This window comes from Rhincodon typus, chromosome 8 (assembly GCF_021869965.1).
Source record: "Rhincodon typus isolate 14 chromosome 8, sRhiTyp1.1, whole genome shotgun sequence".
Taxonomy (NCBI): Eukaryota; Metazoa; Chordata; class Chondrichthyes; order Orectolobiformes; family Rhincodontidae; genus Rhincodon; species Rhincodon typus.
The window spans coordinates 38,712,550-38,738,080 of NC_063339.1; the positions used below are offsets into that span (position 1 = coordinate 38,712,550).

A 25,531-nucleotide genomic window follows, 5' to 3' on the forward strand; every position below is an offset into this window, starting at 1 on the left:
CCCTCTCCCTGGTGCCGGTGGCCCCCCTCCCCCTCCCCCACCCCCACCTTTTCTTGGTGGCATTCCTCCACCATCAGGGGCATTTATCCCCGATGCACCCATCATGCCACTCCATGCTGGCAATCTGTTAGGTTCATATGCTCCACCTAAGCGACAGGTTCACCGCCCAACATTACGGATGAAAAAGCTGAACTGGCAGAAAATCCCTTCAAGGATGGCTTCAGGTATGTGTAGCTTTCACAAAAATAAATTTTAGTGCAACCTTAAAGGGTAGTAGATACTCTATGAATAGAGGTAAGACTGAAATGAGCAGGAAAGCAATGCTGGTTATGTTACCATTTGAAGAAATTCTCTAAAGGTGGTGGCAGAAACCAATTCAACTTTATTGTGTCATCACAAGATACTAGTCCTAATGTATTTCTATTGCAAGAAGACCTGGCTATATTTTAATTAAGCCCAGTATCCTGTTTTTGACAACCCATCCTTTGTTCTATCCCGTGGTGAATGTGAAACCTGTGACAGTTTATCCATTCCATTCTCTGCCCAGTTTTCCTTCCTGAATCATTCTCCCAGCATGGAAGTACCCACATGACTTTTCTGTTGCAGTAACCCAAGGACTACATTGTACTTTCAGATTTGTTTGCCTCTTTCACGGGTTGTAGGGATTTCTTGCCTTTCCGCAATTATCCTTCACCTAATAGGCGCGCTAGGTTGTTTTAGAGGATGGTATAGAGTCAGCCACATTGCTGTGGATCTGGAGTCACACACAGGCCAGAACAAGTAAAGATAGATTCCTTCCTTGCCTAAAGGATGTTAGTGAACATTAGGACATTTTACAACAATCGTTGATCATAATGGTGCCATGATATGAAAGTTCTTCAGCTGCTGTAATAGATTTTGAACCTGTTCTCCCAAAACATTTGCCCACTAGTTCAGTGGCATTGCTACTATGCCGTTGTCTCCTCAGCTTCAGCCTATGCACAGCACTTCCCAACTTCAACTGACTTGTTGATAATACTCTTTAATTTGCTTTATATACTGCTACTTTGCACTCTTAGGTCTGGTAAGCAATCAATTAATTAAAACCTCTGACTCTTTACAAATCTTTCTATTGGAGTATTCTGTCCCATCCATTCAGTCTTTCTTTCTCCCTCCATTTGCTACCTGTTGTAAATTTTACTGCCTTGCAATGTAGTTGGAAATCTAGGCGAATGTGTCAGGAATAGACAGGGCCGCAGCTCAGATTCCAGGGTTCTTCACTCAATATTTGCCTCCATTTCAAAGTCACTCTCAAAAGCATCATGTAATGTTTCATCCCTTCAACCAAATGATAATCCACTCTCACACCTTCCTATTGCCAAGGCCTCTTCCTTTCTAGTTGTATTTTACCAAAGGTTTTTTTAGATGTTTGACAGTGAATGATGAGAAACCTGCAAAACCTGTAAATCTGACCTATGAAGCAACATTTTTCCATTTGCATTTTTATTTCTTCCAATTTGATTAATTCTATTTGGAACTTGTCGGCCATGAAGTTGAAAAACATTGTTCCTAATGTTGCATAATCTGTAGATGAGTCTTAAATCCAATGCCAAGCTGCATTAGCATCTACAGTTTGATGTATGCATGTCTTGGAAAGTAACAACAGGAGTGCCTTAACAAGGTTGGGGTGGGATGGAAGTGTTGCATTTCAGACAGGAATCCAGGTTTTCTCAGATGTTGTGGAGTATTAACCCCAATGTGAACATTTTTCATCCTTGCTAAGCTTCCCATCCAGAAATCAGCCTGATTGACAGGATTGGCTTTCAGGCATATTTGGAGCAGGTGGGAAGACCAGATCAGATCGTGACCCTGTGGGAAAGGGAATCTGGTTATGGATCCTGAGATATGGTTGTTTGATCTGGAAAGGATGAAGGAAATTCCGATCCCAAGAGGACAGTCTGATTCCTGACCCTGGGGTTGTGTGTTGCGGCAGAACTTGAGTGGTAGACTGGAGGAAGTGCAGTCACAAGCCATGCGGTAAAGACCCTTACCTTCTCCCTGAGCCCTGCTTCACTACAGCTGTCAGGGATCTAGAGGCTGGAGAAAGCCCACAAGCCTTGGTTCACAGGAATTATCGGGGGTCTCCAAGATTCATTAAAATATTTGAATAGCCAACCTGGCTTCTAGCAGTGAGTTAACTGTCTTTCTCCTGGCCAACTTCAGTAAACCAGGCAGCGTGCAGATTAAAATCCTTTTCAAAATAAAATCAAAAATTGTAACTTTTGACACAATGCTATCCGACCCATTTTTGGGTGGTTAAAGCCTAACCATATGTAGTCTGAGTGACGAAGTGGAGTCCTATGCATCGCATTTATGGATTAGGTGAAGATAAGAAGGTTTGGGCCTTCTAACACTATCACATACTACTTTTTACCATCCCTGTTGGTGTGAAATGTCACTTTCAGAAGGAAATAAGTCTGGGCTGATCTATATCCCTGAATCCACGTTAGCTGTCATTTATTAGGTTATCGTCATATAGTTTTTATTTTCATCTTGTGGTTATTACCTTCATTCATATTTAAAGGTTGAGCTAGGCTACTGTGTTTGAATTGCAAGATGTAATTTTTCTTCAATGAGCTACATTTGTCCATTTATTATTTTTGATCTTCATTGATGTCTCAAACGCAACAAATCTCTCTAAAATCTGGGGCTACAATACTTTGGGGTTTTCTTGGTTTCTTCCCCTCAATCCCCTTTAGTTCCCTCGGCTTCAGTAATACATAAGTCTCGGAGTACCCGTACTATTTTTGATATGAGATATAAGATTGAATTCTTCCCTGATTTTAAAACTGCCCAGCAATAGTTATTAACATGTTTATTATCCCATTTTCAATTCCAAATGGGACCTTTAGGCTTTGATTATATAACGTTATAACCCTTTGAAAAACATAAACAACTCAATGTTATAACCAACTTCTGCGTTAGTTCTTTATATCTCTGATTATGTATTCTCTGCAGCAGTATACCTTCTGTTTTCTTCAGTTCCCTCTGTGAGATTTGTGAATTTACCTTATGTTCTTAAAGTCCCTGGAAATGTTATTGCTGGTTTGCTTTGAGCACTGCTCTTCTGCACTGAGTGGAAGTGTGTATTAGTCTTCCCTGCAGAATGTTTTATGAGAGCATCCATTGTCCATCCCCCTCCACCCCAGCTGTTACCAGGTTTGACTCTTAGCTTTTCCAGCAACTTTGTTTTTGCCTCTTAGCATGGCCACTGAACATTTGAAGTTTACCTTTCTAGTGCTGTTTGTTAGGGTTTAGCTTCATAGGTCCACAGTTTCAATTTGAATGCAATGATGCTATGGGTAATATCATTTAATAGTCCATTTATGTGAATAATTGAAATGTTCCAATGTACTGCATAGAAAAGAATCAATGTATTACATTGACAGGATGTAGCTTATTTTACCATTATAATTTGACACAGAATTTGCCTGGCAATGACTAGGCAGTCCAAACATTATCCCAGTCTATTTATTGTTCTGTATGCCAACTAAAGAGAACCTCAAACCAAAACTCCAGCCATACTGATATATTTTATCATCCCATATGACCCTTCAGATGTACCTTACGAATGATGATCAATACATGCGGTTCAGGGAATTTCTGAACGAAGTGTCTGTTGTCTGTAAAGGGAAGACAACCAAATAGGGATGGCTTTGTGGCTTATTTGGTAATAGCTGACTGGGGCTCCCATTGTAGCAAATCTATCAATTGTTATCTTGGTCAGTGAATTTTAAATGGCATGAAGAAACTAGAAATAGAAAATATAAAAAATAGCATATTGTCCATATCTCTTAGCTTTTAATGAATGTATAAAATGAAACCTTGGTTTCTTTCTCCCTTCTTTCTTTTCTGCAGAGAGAAATTCCTTATGGTCATCCATCCCAAAACATACTGAAGAACATTTTGATCTTGATTATGCCAGTATTGAGCAACTCTTCAGCTTTCCAGTATCAGAACCAAAACAGAAAGAACAAACTGTTAGCAAAAAGGAGCAGAAAGAGGCAAGTTCCATTGAATTAAAGCAGTCTTTTAAACACAGGCAATTCTTTATGTATAAACTCATTTGTTCTTATTTTCTTCTCATCCCAGATCACATTTCTAGACTCCAGGAAAAGCCTTAACTTAAACATATTTTTAAAGCAGTTCAAATGGTGAGTTACATTTAAGTAGATTATGTTTGCATATAATTTAGTGTGGGCATTTGTAAAATATGAAACACTTAAACCACATTTCAAGATTGCTGGCACTTGTTCCACTTCTTCCAATGAGTTGATGTATCCAAATTATGTCGTGATTATGTGCTTTTCATGTGTCATTTTTTTTAAACAATAACTATTGTTGCTTCAGTTCTTTGCTTATCAGCTGGTAACTTACGACTTAATGTCAATTTCTGAAATTCATTCTTTAGATCAGAGAGTCTGGCATTTATTGCCTATCAATGAATGACCCGCGAATGGTTTGGGCAACCTTCTTAAACCATTGGCAGCAGTTTGAGTTAACCTGGCAAACCATTCCGTTGTATCAGAGGACATTTAACACTCCTTGCAATTATTGAGAATGGAGTGACTTATAGGTTAGACTAGGTAAAGATGGCAGATTTGCTCCATCCCATATATTACTCAATAAAGTCCATGGCTATTTCTACAGAAATCATCTTTATATTTCCAGGCTTTTTTAAAAAAATCAATTCTCAAGTTTCCGCAGTGCAATTTGAGCTTGTGTTTGCTGGATTCTGTTAGTTCAATAAAATTACCATTGTGCTATCATATCAGTTTTGGGCCTGTTTACTAAGGAAAGATATACTGGCACTGGGGACAGTCCAAAGAAGGTTCACTAAGCTACTACTGGCAAAGGAGGGTCTGCCTTCTAAGGAGATGTTGGTTAGATTTGACCTGTATTCAATGAAATATAGAAGAATAAGAGGTGGCCTTATTGAAATATATAAGATTCTTTAGAGGACTTCACAGGGTTGATGTGGAGAGGTTGTTTCCCCTTGTGGGGCAGTCCAGAACCACAGGGCATAATCTCAGAAGAAGAGTCACACACTTAAGACAGAGATGAGGAAGAATTTCTTCTTTCAGATAAGTGTGTTTCTGTGCAGTTCTTAAACACAGAGAGCTGTTGAGGCTGAGTTCTTTAGTTATATTCTAGGCTGAGATAGACAGATTTTTAAACAGTAAAAGAATTGAGGGCTAAGGGGGAAAGGCGGAACATGGGATTGAGAATTATCAAATCAGCCATACTTCCATTGATTGGTGGACCAGACTCAATGGGCTGAATAGTCTATTTCTGCTTCTAGATCTTGTGGGCCTGTAGGAAACGTTTGAGGGTGAATGGCAAACTCCTGCACTTGAACCATTTGTTCCAGTCTTTTTTATAGAAAGGGGACCTTAAGCGTCAGTCCATGCTTAATTTAATTTTTAATTTTAGCAAATGTGCTCCTTCCAATGACGGGTACATAAAGTATTCTTTTTCTGCCTCATTAGCCCTTTTAAGCTGGAGTACACCTCCAGATCACCATCACCATCACCATCGCCACCCTCGTTTTGGATGCAACAGGTCCAGATTGAAAGAGGCCCAACAATGAGTCCCACATCAAAGATGCAAATGGCCTTCTATTCACTACCTTCCTCAGGCAATGAGCTTTGATGGGCTAATTAGTCTTTTTATGATCGCAGAATAAGCCAGCACGTCAGTCAGAGCCAGCAAACTATTTCCTTTACAGCTGATTATTGGTTTTTGTTCACGTTGGCTGTTTTTTTTTAGAACATTAGATCTAGGAGCAGGAGTAGGCCGTCTGGCCCTTCGAGCCTGCTCCGCCATTCAATAAGATCATGGCTGATCCTTTCGTGGACTCAGATCCACTTACCCGCGTTCTCACCGTATCCCTTAATTCCTTTATTGTTCAAAAAATCTACCTTTTTTTTAAAAACATTTACTGAAGTAGCATCAACTACTTCACTGGGCAAGGAATTCCATAGATTAACAACCCTCTGGGTGAAGAAATTCCTTCTCAGTTCAGTCCTAAATCTGCTCCCTCTAATCTTGAGGTTATGTCCTCTTGTCCTAGCTTCACCTGCCAGTGGAAACATCCTCTCTACTTCTATCTTATCTATTCCCTTCATAATTTTATATGTTTCTCTAAGATCCCCCCCTCAATCTTCTGAATTCCAATGAATATAATCCCAATCTACTCAGTCTCTCCTCATAAGCCAACCCCCTCAACTCCAGAATCAACCTAGTGAACCTCCTTTGCACCCCCTCCAGTGCCAGTACATCCTTTCTCAAGTAAGGAGACCAAAACTGCACACAGTACTCCAGGTGTGGCCTCACCAGCACCTTGTACAGCTGCAACATAACCTCTCTGCTTTTTATTTCAATCCCTTTAGCAATGAAGGACAAAATTCCATTTGCCTTCCTAATTACTTGTTGTACCTGCAGACCTACCTTCTGTGATTCATGCACAAGGACACCCAGGTCCCTCTGCGTAGCAGCATGCTGCAACTTTTTACCATTATAAAGCGTTAGATATAGGACTCAACAAAGCAAGTTTTAAAAGAAGGAAATCTATTTAACTTACACCACCGAGGTGCAGATTCTCCATAGCTGAGTATTAATTATGTTTACTGGTCTGGTAGCATCTGTTGGAAGAAAACAGAGTTAATGTTTCGAGTCTAGTGACTCTTCATCAGATTCATCAAACTTGATCATTAATTCTACTTTCTTCCCACAGATGCTGCCAGACCTGGTGAGTTTCACCAGCAATTTCCTTTGTTTTTATTTCAGTTCTCCAGCATCCACAGTTCTTTGTTTTATATTAATTATGTGTTTGGAAACTGGATGTTTTCATCAAAACAGAGCAAGCTCTGTATAATGTAGAATGCTGCGTCCCTGGTTTGCTGAGAATTTGGTTGTTTTGATTGCTTTCTTTATAAGCAAAAAGTATGATTAAAGTTTAATTTTTCAATGTTATTAGTTCTGATGAAGAAGTGACAGATATGATCAGGCGAGGGGACCGATCTAAATTCGATGTAGAGAATTTAAAGCAACTCAAGAAACTAATGCCAGAGAATCATGAAGTAAGTTGACAATGCAATGAATACCAGATTTAAAAATCAAGTCGGTCAGTGTTAGTTCAGACATTTTCAGACTAATTCAGACTTTCTTAACATTCATTCCATGTGCAGATAGAAAACATAAAGGCCTACAATGGAGAAAAAGAAAAATTAGCAAGTGCCGACCACTTTTACCTTCTTCTCCTTGATATTCCTTGGTAAGTATTACTGGTATCATTTTGTAACTGAGCATTGTTATGCATGTTTTTCTCAGATACAAGTTATATTTGCTGGTTGCCTCATTCAAAATTATCCACTCGGAAATGCTACCGCAGCTCATAAGTGGGAAATAATTCTCACAATCAAGTTGTACATTTTGATTTAGAGTTCCTACTGATTTTAAAAACGAGTTTTAATATTCAAAGTACTGCAGTAGTTTGGCAGAAAATTGAATTAAAGAAACCTAAAGACGTGCAGGTTTAGTGGATTGGCCATGCTAAATTGCCCATAATGTCCAGGGATGTGCCTTAGGTGGATTAGCCACGGGAAGGGCAGGGTTATACAGGGAAATGGTAGCGGGGTGGGTCTGTTTGGGATGCTTTTCGGAGTGTCTTTGTGGGCTTGATGGACTGAATGGCCTGCTTCCACACTGTAGGGATTCTATGATTCTAAGACTCTGAAAAAAGTGACAAGAATAGGAGAGAATCCCAGGAATGAATAAATAAGAATTAGCCAACACACTACTGACAAAGATGAAAGAGTTGAATTTTTATTTTGAAATAAGTTTACACCTAAGTTAATTTTAAAATCCTTCTTTGAACCTCTGCCCTTTTTTTAACTCATACTGAATAGGCAAGTATTTCAGTGAATTTATTTCTAGTAAAATTGCATGCCTGTAAATAAGATCCTCTTCATGATTTTTTTCTAGAAATAGTGAGTGGCAAAACTCTTCCTGGTAACTACTTTTCATTCCAATAGAATTTAACAAGTGCAGATTGTTTGGTGAAATTTTGCGAATAACAGTTAGTACCTCTTCCACAATTGATATATAAACCACCAGAGAATGTGGACATAAACTAGATTACCAGTGCTAAAACAGTCTGTTATTAGCTGCTAATGTACTAAGCTTGGAAATTAGACATTAAACTCAAAGGAATAATTATATCATAGTTAACTTGATCACTATTTTGACTGATTTATTTTGTGTACAAAATGTATTCTTTGGATCATAAATGTCAGGTTTTATCTGCAGTTGTAATTGTTTCTAGCATGCAAGCACTAAAGTGCCTAACCTACCTGAGACCAAACATAAGTATAGTGATGTAAAGGAATGGAAGTATTGTTATTGGCTTTGTCTTAATGAGAATCTAATTATTTTGGGAAGATATTGATATATTCCTCCTTTCATATTGAACAGCAGCATGTGTAAAGTGCACAAATCAAGTGTATTTTTTGCCAAAAATCTAGGAATCTCTCCAATCCAGCTCAGGAGATATTTCCTTAAGGCTTTTCTTGCTCTGATTTCCACCAGAAGAATGAGTCAAATTCATATTTTGTATTCCATTTTGTACATTCTGGGCCAGCCACTTTAAATGGTGTGATGTTTCCCTGGTTCAAGTAATTCACTCACTCCATTCTTGGCATTTTTAGTATCTTTTATTATTGTAATACTTAACCAGGAATTTTTTTTTGCTTTGTTAACCTAGTATTAACTGTTCAATGATGAGATGCAAAAGTAGATCCTGATCTCTCATTTGCCTGAAACATGTTAATTTTCTACAAATGCTCTCTAGTTTTACAGTCTTAATTGAGTTATTTTTGTTTGCTTGTTTATTTCTTTGCCTCGTTCTTCAACAGCTACCAGCTAAGGATTGATTGCATGTTATTGTGTGAAGAGGCTACTGTTACCCTTCAGTTGCTCCAACCAAAGGCAGAACTAATTAAAACTGCTTGTCAAGGTAAATTTTAATGGTAAATATGGTGCTCTCAGAATGAGTGTTTAAAGTACAGAACACAACAAGCATCTGACCAGCATTCTGATATTGATGCTATACATTGAAACACTGGCAGCAAATTTAGTGCCACATTTTGCCTGTTGCCCATTCCCTGCTCATGGCCATCCTCAATTTGAAGGATGCAAAATTGTACTCAAAGTATTCTCTGCCATCTCCAGTACGACACAAATATCTTAGATTTTGTTTGTGTGATTTCAAGACCATTATCTGTCCAGCTACTTTTTGTTCAGTAAGTGTGATGTTCTTTCAACTTAATCAACACACTTCTAATCAAACAGTTAAATACATTAAGACCTCAGTGCTATTATGATCACTTTTAAAAGCAGATATGAATGTTTACAGAACAGAGACATGAATTTATTGATGAGTTTGTGCTAATGTTTTGTCTTGTAATTATGTAACTATATAATGCCCTGCTACATAACAAGAGCTAGCATTTATAACCCATTTAACAAAGCAAAGTACCATAAGGTACTGCACAGGATGGTGTACCAAACATGTTGGCATCAAACTACATAAGGAGATAATAAGACAGGTCATCAAAGTCATGTTCAAAGTGCAAGGTCTAGGTGAGCCTCTTAAAGCAAGTGAGAAATCTAAAGCAACAGAGGTCTATGAAGGAAATTTCAGATCTTAATAGGCAGCTGGAAGCTGACGTGCCCATTGGAAGTCTATCTGCAACCATACTGCAGTGGACTAAATTGTCTCATTATAGAACTTCTGCCCCTCCATGGGAGGAAAGTCATGCCCTTGCGAGCTGTTGCTAGATCTGGTAGTCTGTTTGGCAGACAACGCCAGCAGTATGGGCAGCTCCACAGCTCAGTAGTGGGCAGTGCCGGTACTGCAAACAGACCCATGAGTGATCCAATGAAACCTGGACTGAGGTAAATCTGAGAGTATCTGGGAGGGTCAGAGATGGTGGTGGGTTTTGCAAAGGCAGGTGGCGAAGTATGAAGGTGGGTACTAACTTCAAGGGATGCCCCAATGCACATGGGCATCTCCTAAAGACAACAGTGTTCTAAAATTTCTGCCATTTTATAAACTTATTTTAAAAATTGGAATCCCAATTCCACGATCTGTCCATGCTAACACTGGGCATGCTTAATTGACCATTTTAATTGTTGATTTACATATATCACTGCTGGGTTAGAAAGATGGCAGACTGGGTGCTCTCCTACAGTGCCCACCCACTGGAAAGCATTCAGTAAGGGCCTGTAATATCTAGCCCTGTGAGATCTTTGAAGGAATTTAGACTGGAGGAAATGGGGAGCTTCAGGTCACAGAGCAACCTGAAAGCAAGGAGGAGAAGTAAATAATCTAGATATTTTCCAACTGAGTGCCAATAAATGTTTGTGAGCACAATGTAAAAAAAAAATCCAAATGAAAGCATTATTTGTTCATTTTTTTAAATTTCTGTAATAGCTTTGCTTAATGCATCATCATCATATGACTTTAAAGATCTCTAGTCAAATATAATCACCAAATTCATGTTAGCAGGCTGAAATATTTATGCCGTAATTGTTTTCTGCTTTTGACCAGATCTTCGTTCTGCCAAAAGACTACCCCTCTTCTGTGACCTGATTCTTAAAATTGGAAACTTCCTTAACTATGTACGTATTCAGTGGACAGGTTTACACAGTGTCTTCTAGGAAGCTAGAACTGGTTAAACAAAATTTTTGAAAAAGTAATTAATACATTATTATGTTACACTGCTAGAGATTGCTATTTTGAAAATAAACTTTTGCAAATTTTAATTATTTTTCTTTGTATACTATTTCCAATAAACGATAAGAAAACATTGTTGTGAGGAACAAGGGTTGCAAAAGATGTACAAAATTAGAGATGTCTCTTGACTATTCAAAATCTACAACAGTTGTTTGCACTAATAACTTCTATTACATTTGTGTAAATATTTAAATGTGTATTTTGTGTTTTCTTTGTCTTTCATCAGGGCAGTCACACAGGAAATGCGGATGGATTTAAAATCAACACTCTACTAAAACTAACTGAAACAAAAGCAAACCGATCCAGGATTACATTGCTCCATCATACAATAGAGGTGTGATATCTTTTACAATTTTCCATCTTTGTTTTTATGTTAGGTAGTATCTAAATATTTTTTGATTTTTTTTTCTACATGTTATAGGAGATTGAAAAGTCCCATCCAGATCTTCTGAATCTTCCTGAAGATCTAAAAAATATTTCGAAAGCAGGAGGGTAAGAAGACCATTTGTAATTTTTTTGCTAGCTGTCTAACTTTAACAGTGGTTTTCTCTTAAATAGTGTCTGAAGTGACAATTTTATTTATTAAACAAAACTTTAAAAGCAAACTCTTTCTATAACACAAGAATCAAGGCCTACCAACAGAACTGAAAAAAGATTGTTGCATTATACTGTTAAGGCAAAGTGACTTTTGACTGTCTGACATCTACTAATTGCTGTTTGATTTTATACTAATTAGAAAAGTCTTGGAGCTACAGTTTGAGGATAATTAACATTATTCTTTTAGGAATCCAAAATCTTGTCAAAAATTGCAAGCTTCGAGGTCTAGTAAGAAGGTCCAAGTTCAAATCTCAATCTCAGCTAGCCTATGTGTAAAATGAGGTTTGTGAGGATCTTCCATCTGATTAAGGGAAAATTTACTTCTATAGTTGATATTTCTTCTGGCGTGTCTTTCCAAAGGGTAGAATCTAGACTGTCTCCTAGAAGCACAGTGTGGAGTAAGAGACCAGAAAAGAAAATTAGCTGAGATAAAACAATAGCTAAGATTACCATGTTGTTGAAATATATGCCGTTGTTTCTTTTCCCTTTCTTACCTATCCCATCTATCAATATTGCATTGTTAATTGTTGACCGACCCACCATTTTTATAACTTGGAGATTATGTTTACTGGCAGCCTGAGCGTGGATTCGCTTCAATCGGATACAGTCAACCTCTTAGAGCGTCTCAAGATGATTGGTAATAAAGTCAAGTCATCAGCAGATGATATAAAATTACTGTTTGATAAACCTATCCAGGCAAGTACAACAGCAACTGTAAATAATTGAGCGTTTCAGCTGCCTATTGTGATATTTTAACTTTTTTTAAAACTATGATTTCAGGAAAGTTTGTCTGAAACAATTAAACTGAAGGAACTTCTGGAAGATGTTGAGGCAGAGAGAAAGAAACTGGCCGAGTACTTCTGTGATGATATTAGTAAATTGTCACTAGAGGAACTATTTCTAACCATCAGAACCTTCAGAGATTGTTTCCTTAAGGCCATGAAGGTAATTCTGCATAACTTCAATATATATCTGTTACAATCCCATCTGATAATACCGGATATGTAAAATCCTAAAACAAAACCTGATCTGATATGTTTAATTTTTGCAGTTGGTTAGTCACTGAATCATGTCCACACAAAACTGTAGATGTTCCTTTACAACACAATTTTACTATGCAAAAGAGAGATAAAAATGCAAATATAACTGTATTTATATACCACTGATCTTGATACAAATGGCAAAACCAAGTTTTGCTGTCCTTTTACAGATACCCCAGTCTGAGAAATTTCACTCCTGTCTTGTCTAGTTAAGTTTTTACTTAACTGCTTCCTGTGTTTCTCTTCTTTCGATTGTGGAAACAATATTATGATACTTTTACAGGTTTACTGGCTTTCAATTCTAATGACCTAGACTTTATCAGTTCTAAAAACTTGAAGTTTTCTATCCAATCTCTCCTGGCTTATAAGGTTCATCAAACTAAAGGACTTCAGCTATGATGACGAGTTCCCCTGACCTAAAAGAAATTAAATCTATTGGCTTTCTGGCCTATTGCAAACTAAGTAAGATGAACATTCATTAACATGGCAGGGGTTCTCCGAGGCACTTCATGACAGTGATATGCTTTCTTGGAAATTATGCAATTAGGTCACTGTTCCAAATTAATTCTCAACCTGTTTTTCAAAGAAAATACCGAGACAGAACTGACCAACATCAATCTGCTCCTATTTTAAAATCCAAACTCCCAAACAAACACGATTCACAACATAAAGTCTGTTGCATGTTTTGTGTTAAAGACCTTAATTTCAAATATTGTAAACTGACATCTCACAATAAACTTTAAAATTATTAAAAATGGGTACTAAATAAACTTTTTGCAACTGGAGTATACCTTTTCTTAGTGTATGCAACTACAAATAGCAAATATTAAATGATGTTAGCCTGGCAGATACTTTACATCTCAAACCTGTGTGTATTCGTTGCTCATGTAAGGGACTAACTTGGGCCAAAAGCAGGCTGCCCACATAACTGCCAACCCCCAAACCGGGACCACTACTACCCAAAAGGACAAGAGCAGTTCATATATGGCAATACATACCACTTGCATGTTCCCCTCCATGCCACTTACCGCCCAGAGTTCGAAACACATCCCCGTTCCTTCGGTGATAACAAAGTGTAGAGCTAGATGAACACAGCAGGCCAAGCAGCATCAGAGGAGCAGAAAAGCTGACGTTTCGGGCCTAGACCCTCCGTTCCTTCATTGTCACCTTGTCAAAACTCTGGAAGTCTCTTCGTAACAGCTTTGTGGGTGTCCCTGTATCAAATGGACTGCAGCAGTTCAAGAAGACAGCCCACCACCACCTCAAGGGCAGTTAGGAATAGGCAGTAAATGCTGGCCCAGCCTGTGACATCCCATGAATAAATGAAAGAATGGCCATCATTGACACCGAAGATTACTCCTGTGATGACTGTCAGTTGCAAAAGCCTTTGAACATACTAGAAGACATTGCACCATTGCTGTGCAAGACTGTCTAAGTACCTTGAATGACAGGGTGACATGGCTTAGGAATGATCCCGACTGTTCTGTTGAACTGTCACGTTGTGGATCTGTGAGCAATTGTTTTAGCCGGCCTCATCGTTTCTATGTTGGTGTTGAAAAATGAGTAACATTTTTTTCTCACGCTTATAGGAAAATAAGCTCAGAAAAGAGCAGATTGCAAAAGCAGAGAAGAGAAAACAAAAGCTTCAAGAAGAAGAAGAAGCTAAAAGACAAAAAGGAGAGAATGGACAAGTTAGTAAGTGTGAATCATATAAAGGAGTTCTGTCTTGAATTGAAGAAAAACTTGGTGATTTTAAATGAATTTACCATTGTTTTCTTAAATGGATCATGTTTATTTACTAAACTTTGATTAAGAGCAGATGCATTGTGGAATTGCTCATCAACTCCATATTAATGTAAAATAAACCATGATGAGATTGTAATCCAGTTTGCATCTGACGAAATGTTGATTTAATGTACAATGTGTCGAGTTTCTCCATTATTACTAGTTTTCATTTGACTCAAAGATGTTTATGCCTTGTCTAAATTTGTGATATGATTTTTAATATTGAAGCTGTAGTAAATTGTGACCACTTTGTTTTATAGTTCATAAATCATCAATAAAACAAGAGGAGGGATGTATTATTGATGCTCTTCTGTCAGACATAAGGAAGGGTTTTCAGTTGAAGAAGACTGCCAGGAGCAGGTGCGAAACTTTGTCTGCTCCAAAAAGTTCTATTACTGGGACACTTAAGATGAAAATATCACTGGGTAAGAGCACATGCCTGCATGCATCTAGCTTCAAACTGTAAGCTTGGCTAGATTTTATCTAAAATAGCAGCATTTCCAAATTGACCTAATTGTCACCTCAACTTTTTTTTAAATGGGGTATCTGCAAGTACTGGTTTCCTAATTAATTTTCCCTATCCCTGTTATTTTCAATTATTTCAATAGGCAAGTAAATAATGGCCACGTATCATCTGAAATGTTTTAATTCCATATTGCTTGATGCTTAATATGCTGCAGGGCACGTGCTTTAAAATGACTTGCTGCAATGCATGGAAGTGGGCATATCTAATTAAAAATTAATGCAAGCTCAATTTTACCTTGAATTTGTATACCTTTACAAATCTGTCAAATTATTTTTAACCAGTACAGAATTGCAAGATAACCTGAAATCTTTCGAAACTATTTGCCTTATTCAGCGTTCTTCTGTTTGAATTATGTCTTTTTCATTTATTTGAGAACTGCATTCAATGGAAAATTGACAAGTATTTCCAAACAAAAATAAAACCATCCATTACTGGGATTTTCTGCCATTCTTTTTGAAATATAAAACAAAAATGAGAGATTTTGTCTTGACTTACTGGCCTGGGTACTTGTCTTATTCCATAATTGTAAACTGAAATTACTTGCTATAATGGCAGATTTATTTTTTGTTAGATTTACATTGTTTACAATGGAATTGCTATCTTCTATCTTTCTGTCTGACTAAGGCGTACAAGGTAGGCACTGTGCAATATCGAAACAGTGCTTTAGGGTGAAGCATTAAATCAGGTGCAAAAACTTTGATGTGACCCAGGATATGTGACTCGGGATAAGACTGGAAAGGATAAATCTGACGCTTGTGTGTGTGTGTGTGTGTTATTATCAGTTTCTTGTGTGAAATGTGTGCCCCAGAAATTTCTATGATGAGTTTGCATTAAACTATATCACAAGCCGGTATATCCCTTTTAATTACCAGTTTTATCACACTGGGTTATTCATCCGTCTATCTTTGCCCTCTAATCTAATTTCCAAGCATGATATTTCACTCTTGTATTAGTTCTATTTTCATGAGCCAGCAAAAAAGCAAATGAAGCTTATTTAAGTTTTTGTTAAACTTTATCTCTTCATGATTTTGTTTCATTTTGATGCATGTGACCTACCTACATGTACAGATGAAAATGCCTGCATGAGTAATTGCACAAATTTTGCATCTCCAGTAACTGATATATACATAAAATATGTATTATATCCTCTTCTAATAACTTTGATATAAAATTGTGTTCTATTACAAGTTATGATTATGCCTTTTCTTTCTAATTAAAGAATCATTTGAAATGCTTTATAGCTGATCAAGGGCCGTCTTCTGAGTAACTTCAGTTAAATTAAATATATTTTCTCAAGTATTTGTTTTTGTGGTAACTGCTTTACTTTTTTTTAAATTGTGAGGCATGGGATGAGCATGTCGGGTATTTTTCAGCATTTAAACTATTTAAGATGACTCTGTAGACAATGGTATAAACTCTCACTTTCATAGCTGTACAACACTTTATTCATATGTATGTTTACAGACCAAAGTTCCCCTTCTGCAGAAGACAAAGGAAAAGCAATGGCTCCTCAATCTACAACTATATCGCATGTTTCAGATGGTATTTCTGATCCCATGATGGAAGTTGACACCCAGCAACCACCTGATGAAGAGGTGCCTGCTCAAAAAAATATGGTGCAAGATACTATGCAGCAGCTGTCTGTTGAACAAGTATCCAACTCTGAAAAAAATGAGACTGAAACTCTGTTAGGACAAGAGGCTGTGACTGATCAAAATACAAGTGAAGTAAATAAAGAAAATATTTGCAAAGAAAACTCCAAACCTAATTGTGAAAAACTATTTGGAAAAGGTCATGAACAGTTGAAACAATGTCACAGTGAAGATAAGGTCAATATAGCAGATAAAGAGGAAGAAAATTACTCAATTAATGCTACTGTAGATGGGAATCTACCTAAACTTGTTAATGAAATAAACTCCCTAAATAAAGATGTTGTTAAGCATGTTGACCCTACACCTAGTGTGCCTGACTCAATCACGAGTGTGGCCACTGCAATGACAGTATCACAAAATGTGGACCAAAGCATACCTGACACAAATACGTCACATTCAAAATCAAAAGCCCAGCACACTGATCATACGTCACCTTCAAAAACACGTTCTTCCAGATCTGCTTCATGTTCATCTTTACCAAAGTCATCCACCAGAAACTCTGTAGATGAGAAAAGCAAAAAAATCAAAGGTAAATGTTTTCCGTTTATTCCAAACACTCACTCAGTCAGCAACATAATCTTGTTACATTTTCATGCATTTTGAAAATGCATCTGAATTAAACTTCGGTTAAAATAGTTCTGGCCTTTCCAGATTTGAGGTGCAGTTAATTTGTGAAAATGACCTAGTATTGCTGAAAACAGAAGTACATTTTTTCAACAATTTTTTTATCTTTCTTTCATTTAGAATTGTTAGTTGGGCTTACTAGCCCGTACTAGAAGCTGTGTACATTAATACTCAGGACCATAACAGAAAGGACACATACACACATTGCATTTGTTTACAGTGCTGTGAGTAGCTTTGGTCCCCTAAATTAAGGAAATATATCAATTCATTGGAGGCATTTCAGAGAAGGTTCACTAGGATGATCCCTATGTGTGAGCAAAGGCTATACAGGTTGCGATTCTGCTCACTCGAGTTTAGAAGAATGAGAGGTGATCTCATTGAAACATACAAGATTATTAAGAGACTTGACAGAGTAAATGCTGAGAGGATCTTTTCCCCTTCATGGGAGAGTCTAGGACCAAAGGCATAGTCTCAGAATAAAGGGCACCAATTTAAGACTGAGATGAGGAGGAATTTCATCTCTGCGAGGGTTGTGCATCTTTGGAACTCCTTGCCACAGAGAGCTGTGGGGGCAGAATTCTCATGTATATTTAAGGCTCAGATTAGACTCGTGATCAGCTGAGGCATCAAGGGTTATGGAGAAAGGGCAGGAAATGAGTGAGCGATGTCAGATCAGCCATAATCCAATTGAATAGTGGGGTAGGCTCAAGGTGCCAAATGGCCTATTCCTGTTGCTATTCCTCCTGGTCTTACGTTTCAACTCAATAAAATAGGTGACAACCATTTGCTGATTCATTTTTCTGCCTCATTTAACATTAAGTCCGGCAGTTAATTATCAATCCACATTGATGGCTGCATTTTCTTTGGCAACGTTTCTACTGATCAGAATCCAGTCACTAGCCATTCCAGACTCTTCTCAATGCAGTTTACCCCTTGAGTTGGTATTCTTACAAATTGTTCTGATGTGTTCAGAATGAAAGGTTTTCACAAAACATATCTTTTTTCAGCAGTACTCAAGTACTGTAAAGCCAAATGACTATTAAAATCACCTAGATTGAACAAACTCTGTAAGTCAGAGAGTTTGTGGCCAATTATTAAGCCAAGGGAGCCTCACTGATAGTTGCATATATCAAGTATGCAGGTACCAGATGATAGTACACACATTAATAAATGGAAGATTGGGAGGCTGCATGCATAAACTCCATTCCAGTGTTTGGTGAAAGATCTCTCTAGTTGCATAGCCCTGTAGTCCTCTGCACAAAATAATCCTTCTTATGTTTTTGCTTACTTCAGAACATACTGTCAACCAACAAGTGCTGGCACACTTGAGTATATAGCCCAGTGGCCAATGAATTTTTAATTTGAACTCAAAGCAGTTAGGAAACCAAACAAATGTGAGATAAAATTTGTATTTGGGTGGAAGAGTAGCAAATAAAATCTAGATTTGAGAAATGAAATGAAATGTGTTGCATGTTTAGATTAGATGTAAAATAGGTGTAGTAGGTATACCACTGAGCTAGCGAAGAATAATACTTAATAGCTCAACAGGATGTAAGATATTTCCAAAGTGATTGGTTTCTGAATGTAGTTAATGTTAGTTTATAGGACGGGGTTCAAATCCCACCTGCTTCAAGCATATGTCATAACATATTTGAAAAGATTAAATAAAATATCTAAAAAGGCAGCATTTCTAAACCTACATCTTTCCCTCATGACACATTTAAGTGCCAGTCGTATTTAGATGCTGAAGCCTTGCAGTGGCCCTTGATTCCTTAGTCTGCTCCCTCGTAGACAAGATGTTCCCACTGACCAAATTGTCATGAAGTGAAAGGGAAGTTGTGATTAATTTCATGGTAACCATTGGTTTAACATTTCACACAAATGTGGACTAACAAAAGCCAAAGAATGAAATGCCACACTGAATGATAAATCAATTAAATATAAGCCAGAGAGAATGGTTTGTAGGAATTGTGGAATTCTCTATTGCACTGTTCTTTGAATATTGAGTTCAGTTTGATTAACTTAGATGTTCTCTTTGTGGGTTGGCAATATGGAGAATCTGAAGGAGCAAATGTCTAGTATTTGAATTTTTAGTTGTGAGGAAACTCTGGAGTTCTTCAGCTTTGTAATTGAGATCGGATCTTATACAGATAAAATATTAGCTAATACAGACAAATACAATAAAACCAAAGTATAGAATACTGTTTCAGTGTAAACTAAGCCAATAGCAGGTTGGGCTTTATGTTAAATTGGTGAAATGACAGTTTTTGATCATCAGAAATGGCTTCTTCATAGCAAAATGTGAAAATTCATTCCTGATCCACTTAATTACCTAGAATGAGGAAGGGAAGGTAACTTTCAGTCTTTGCTGTATATGTTCATTTTGTGATTAAGATTACCTCTTATAAATTGCATTTACCTTATATAAATGGACCTTTTATAAATTACTTATCACAGTATTCAATACACTTTCTTTGTAAAAGAATAACTTGCTTCCTAAAGATCTAAGAGCCATGAAACATGGCACAGCAGCAGCAGTTTAATTACTTTGCTGAGTCTTCAGTTATTTTGCTAAGGGCATTTTCTCTCCATTCCTCCTGTCCCATCAGCCAGTGAAACAATGAGGCAAACTCTCAATGTCTTTAATATTGATACAACTCTCTCCCTTCATGTGACTGTTGTAGTTTAATTTTTATGGCAACAAACTGGTTTTGTCCAAGCTGTTTAATACACACTATATGTGAGGCTAATATTTTAATGTCACGATTTTTATTCTGAGCTGTAATTTATTGTCATTAATTGATAGTTACTTTTCATTTCAAATAGGTGACCGTTCTGAAAATAGGAGCAATAAACCAAAAAAAACCTGTATATTGCACTGAGGTAAGTATGAGCTGGCAGAACATGTTTTTTTTTAAACTCTAGTACATTTGATCATTTTCTACTTGGGCACTTTGCTGAATGAAAAGATATTATTTTGTTACATGTCAAATGACTGCTGTCAATGAACACCAATACTCAGCCAAATAAAAACCGGAAGAACTGCAGATGCTGTAAATCAGGAACAAAAACAAAGTTCCTGGAAAAGCTCAGCAGGTCTGGCAGCATTTGTGAAGGAAAGAACAGAGTTAACGTTTCAGGTCCGGTTCTGAGGAAGGGTCACCGGACCCGAAACGGTAACTCTGTTTTTTATTAATGTTCAGCCATTTAATTAATGAGAAAAGATTGACTTTTACAATTGCTTCTGTTCTCTTTCTAAAACTAGTTGAGTGAAATTGGAAGTGGATAGTGATGTAAAACAAGTGATATATATTCAGTGAAATATTTTGCCAATATTCAGTCTAATTGATTCCGATAAAATTGAACATTAAATGTGTATTTTACCGACGGATATATTGGACTGATTTCATTTGTTGACACTGCCCAAGTCCTGTTCCACCACCAAAATCTCTGTTGTTAAAAAAAAGCTTTTAATAACCAGATCCCATTTTGAATCTAATTATTTTGTGGGACTTCAATATGAGGACCACTAAATGAGTGCATTCATGATGTTTTTACTTATGAATTTATGTAGTAACATGCCCAATTAAAGACCAAAAGGGAATTTACACATAGAGGCAGAGGTTATAAGTTAAGTATTAAATAAATACTTTACACTTGTCTTTACTGAGGAAAAAGTTTATCTATATGTCCTAGTGACAGAGTATTTTAATTAGAGGGCTCAAAATAGGTAAGGTACTGGATAGGCTGCATGAACTTCAGGTTAATCAGACACCAGCCCCAGAGTGGCCACAGGGGCATGTGTAGAGGGCACTCAGTTGTACAGGGAATGTGTTTCAGTGAGGAAGGAATATTTTACATTTTGTTCTTTCGTTTTAATTTTTGGCCACAGTGCTTGAGTCCCTTTCTACCCAGCTTCCCTCAAGGATTGGCAGCCTACTCTGTTTTTTGTGATCCACCCTGACTCCCAAATCAGCTTTCACTATGAATGTACCCCTTCTCCTTCCAAATCAAAAAAACGAAGCACAGATGGAAACTGGGGTCTTCGAGTCCAAGCATATGTAAACCTATTTATCACAGAGTCTGAAAGACCATTTTCTGAACCTGGTTTCTGCTGAATTAGTTAATATCATTTGAAGCAATGTTGGGCTGTAGATATTTTTATATCCACCTGTTCAAACATGTTATATCACATTTCTAGATCAAGTGTGTCTTCTGGCTGAGAGGTAGGATCACTATGACTATGCCACAAGAGCCCTATACTTGACTTGTTCACTCCCTGCTAGAGTGCAGTCAGATTAAGCCAGGTTCCCTCTCTTAATCACTTACGAAGTGCCTTTTGCTAGGAAATGTGTCTGCTTGGACAGTGGGCTGGCTTGCTTATACTTGAAAAGTAGCTACCATAGCAGAAGACCTTTAAACTACCTACTTTTAAAATATTTATGTTTGATCAATCACTTGATCATAACTAATACATTGCATTATAATTTACTATTATTGATTATGAGCCAAGGACCTATATAAACATCACATATTACACTACAGATGTTTCAATCCTTTATAAATTTATACTGTAAACCAGCTACCTTTGTTTTTTTTATTAATCTTACTTTATATACATCTGGAATACCAACACAATAAGATTTAACAAGATTCACTTTGTTCTTACATGCTAAAGTATTCACATGTATTGTCCAATGTGTCAGTTATTCTTTCCTTTGTAATGAGATCACTTTTTTAAATTTATTTCCATTATCCTTTTCGTTTCAGCAAACAGGAAATTGATCTGTAGTATATTTAATATCTTAACAGTAACTGTACTTGTGAACAACAAGCTTAATTATCGAACAAAAACAGACATTGCTGGAAAAGCTCAGCAGGTCTGGCAGCATCTGTGAAGAAAAAGTCAGAGTTAATGTTTCAGGTCCGGTGACCTGATTCGGGTCCTGAGGAAGGGTCACCAGACCCGAAACATTAACTCTGATTTTTTTCTTCACAGATGCTGCCAGACCTGCCGAGCTTTTCCAGCAATTTCTGATCTTGTTCCTGATTTACAGCATCCGCAGTTCTTTTGGGTTTTATTGAGCTTAATTATCATGCTAGTTATATTCATGTGCTTTCCTAAATGCTTTTTATCTTCATTTACATTCTCCTGATGTCTGTAGATTTGCATCAAGTGATGTTTTAGTTTGTGCTCTCAATGGGAAGCCTCACTTGGCAGCTCTTAAGTACATACTGGAAATTTACATGAGTGTTGCCTTGAATTTCCAATATGTCAGTCACAGCATGAGAAACCTCTTCTCAGAGCAGTTGGAAAATTGCCTTAAAGATCGCTAGGTCTCAGGCATACAGATCTGTAAAGTTTATTTTCCGTCTCTGCCTATGCTGCACTGGGAGGAAGCAATGAAAATTAGTTGTGCTTCAGTCAACTGTGTAGCAAATTCTACCATGGGCGTACACAGATGGAAAACTGAAAGAGCTTAGCAAAAATGTCCTTTGCAGGTACATTCTTTGCTGTTACTGATAAGATTTATACTTAAATAATGACCAACTAAGTGAGGTGTTGAAGGACAGCTAGGACCAATTGAAAACATACACCAAAGCAGGAATCTGGGGAAATAAATTAAACCTTTCATTTCTAATATAATAGCCAGAAAATAATGAAGTCATTTGAGTTGTTTCATGTGTCTAAAACAAAACTTGATTTTGTCTGATCCTTGTTTCAGAAGAACTGAAGAAAATGAAAAAGACGTTGAAACTAATTCACAGATGACTCTACTTCAAGACTGTGTATCTAAAACAAAATAATGAATTTGTTTAGATAGACGACTATGGATGATTTTAAAAGCATAGTGAAAGCTTTTAAGAGAGATTAAGATATTCAATATTACTGAATATATGTCATTTTTTCAGAAGTTATTTAAATTTATGATTAAATTTGCATTCTTTTTGTTACATCTCATCTAAAGTAGACAAAAACACTTTTCAGATGCTTCCAAAAACCTGTAAATTGAATATAATTAAAAGAAAAAATCTCAACTGAGTTGTGATTACATAGACGCTTCAAATTCAATTGGCGTTCTGTTATTATCAATGAGTTATAATTTCTATGTGCAAATTGCCATATTCTATTATAGTCCTTGATAAAAGAAGTGACAGATACTTAACACATAATATAAATGCAACTTGGATCTAGAATCGTAACCCAATACTGGATATGACCAGAGTGAATTTTCCAGGAAGGTAGAGTTCATCTAGGACTTGGTGCACGATTTATAGTCCATAGGTTTGGGGTTGGCATAAAACTATAGCTGCTGCACAGTTGCATTAGGCTTCTAATGTAAATGTATAAAACAGGACATAAAAGTATGTTTTATTGCCTGAATGCAAACTGGAACATAAAATATGACAGCAATCTAACTGCTGAAAGCATAAGTCATATTGCCAGCTGTATTTAATATTCTGCACTTCTTGCTTTTTTAGCAAGGTAAAGATTACACAAAAAAAGACAGTCGAGTGTTCAGTTATATGCAGGCAAATGTGCTACACATGCAAACAATTTGTGAATGCTTTGAAAACAAAAATAAGTGTACAATCTTGATTTAGTTACTGTTTATTCTGAATCTCATTTTGAACTTTCAAGTATTAAAGGTTGACATTAATGATCAATTGAAAAGATTTTTGTTTGTTTTTAAACAACTGTGTTATTCTCTAAGCATAAAATTTCCATTATTTTAGTAGGGCATTTTTCTTGAGTTTCTCCTCCAGTTTCATATAGCTGTTCATGTTCTTTACAGATCAACAAAAAGATAGAACTTTGACAGACACATGACTGTATGATTTTGTAAAAGAAGCCTTTAAAATGGTAACTGGTTGCAGATTAGAATATTTGTATTCAATGTTAATGGGCACAAGATAAAATGTAATAAGAGTAAGGTCATATTGTACCAACAAATAAACATTTTGTTAAATATTTATGAAACTCTTTACACTTGTATCGTGTACATTTTTTATAAGATGTAACAGCTTTCCTGTAAGAAAAAAGATCAACTCTTTATAACAGATAAACTGTGTGCCTATAATAAAAGTATTAACAAAATGCAAATATAACTCCTAACAAAGTAAATTGTTTCATTTCAGCACATGAACTTTGTAACTCTCTAACTTGTTCCAAAACTTTTAAAAAAATCCCCTGAATGTTAAAGTCAACAAAAGTTGAATGTAAATTTGCAGAATATAACTTTTGACAAAATTTACATTGACAGCATCAAACTAATTTCCAATTGAGATGATTTAATGTAAGGAGATTACTTCCTAAATGTATGTTTTCAGTCTGAGACATGCAGTTTTGAAAATAACTACTTATTAAATGAAAATATTGTGATTGAAGAGATTCATATTTAGTAGAAATGTTAACTTTTTATACAGCTGATTTTATTAATTGCCTCTAATGTATAGTTCATAGGACATAGACTTCATTTAGGAGGTTAGTTTTTGTTTGGCATTTAAATGCAGAGCAGAACTCATTGAAAAGGAATGTCACACATTCAGGCCTGGAGGTTAGGGATCATGCTTATGATCTATACAATTTTCTATCCATTAAACTGAAAATCAATGGATTGCAAATTATGTGGGTTGTGAATTCATTATGGCATTCACACTCAAATTTGTGATGCTCCTTTCCATTACAAAGTGAGCTGTGCTGAGAGCATTAAATTATGAAATGAAGCAGTCACCAAGAAGTGGATGGGTGGAAAATAATTTTGATTATACAATGGCTCAAATCTTCCTCGATCGTAAGAGGCCAGAAATATGATGGATGATGCACATTAGAATCCTTTAGATGTTCTGATGTATAGACCCCTATGGAAATTGCCAATAAACTATTTCTCTGCTTCCTGAAACCCGGAGAAAATGTCTCTGAGGTACTTTCCTGGATTGTTAACCAGGAAATGTTAGACAGTGTAAAACTCAGTCCCACACCTCGGCAACCTCATAACTGACTAACTTCTTTAACCACAGCCCCTCCCTTTCCCCCATCCATTCATCCAACAAGATGTGACTATGCCCCAAGCCAGACCCAACTACCCTGACATGATTAGTCACCAATGTAACTACCCAGCTATCCATCTCATCCATCATCCTGTGTCAGCTGTTCACCCAGTACCTAATCACTATTCACACATCCATTCACTAACACTCATTAAAAGACTGGACCTTTAAGTGTTTAGCAGAATATAGCAGTTAATGCTTAAAGATACCACACTTACCCAAAATGTGCTCTGAAGGAGTTCCACATGTGTTACTGCATTACACACTTCTCTGATAGTTGGAATTAGGACATCCTAGAAAAAATGCACAACAGCTCGTGTCAGTAGAATTATTGCACACAGCAGGTACTGCATTAGTATAGTATTCAGAAGATCCAGGTCAAGAGCTTGGATTTTGTGGTCAGTTAACAAAGAAACAT

General features: G+C 36.7%; 1 protein-coding gene across 1 annotated transcript; it reads left to right on the forward strand.

The window, feature by feature from the left end:
• Positions 1-7: 7 nt before the first annotated feature.
• Positions 8-24,171, forward strand: LOC109920142 (inverted formin-2-like). Its single transcript, XM_048600198.1, has 16 exons — positions 8-224; positions 3,898-4,043; positions 4,132-4,193; positions 7,019-7,121; positions 7,230-7,315; positions 8,955-9,055; positions 10,652-10,722; positions 11,064-11,171; positions 11,259-11,329; positions 12,010-12,130; positions 12,215-12,379; positions 14,064-14,169; positions 14,520-14,684; positions 16,250-16,966; positions 19,888-19,944; positions 22,788-24,171. Exons 1-15 carry the CDS (start codon positions 104-106, stop codon positions 19,941-19,943), a joined length of 2,199 nt encoding a protein of 732 aa, XP_048456155.1. The 5' UTR covers positions 8-103; the 3' UTR covers position 19,944; positions 22,788-24,171.
• Positions 24,172-25,531: the final 1,360 nt, after the last annotated feature.

Bases quoted from the DNA above. Each gene is read 5' to 3' on its own strand.
- LOC109920142 (XM_048600198.1), top strand. From the start codon at position 104: ATGCCACTCCATGCTGGCAATCTGTTAGGTTCATATGCTCCACCTAAG. The intron at 11,172-11,258 runs GTGTGATATCTT...TACATGTTATAG, and splicing joins TGCTCCATCATACAATAGAG to GAGATTGAAAAGTCCCATCC. The intron at 12,131-12,214 runs GCAAGTACAACA...CTATGATTTCAG, and splicing joins TGTTTGATAAACCTATCCAG to GAAAGTTTGTCTGAAACAAT.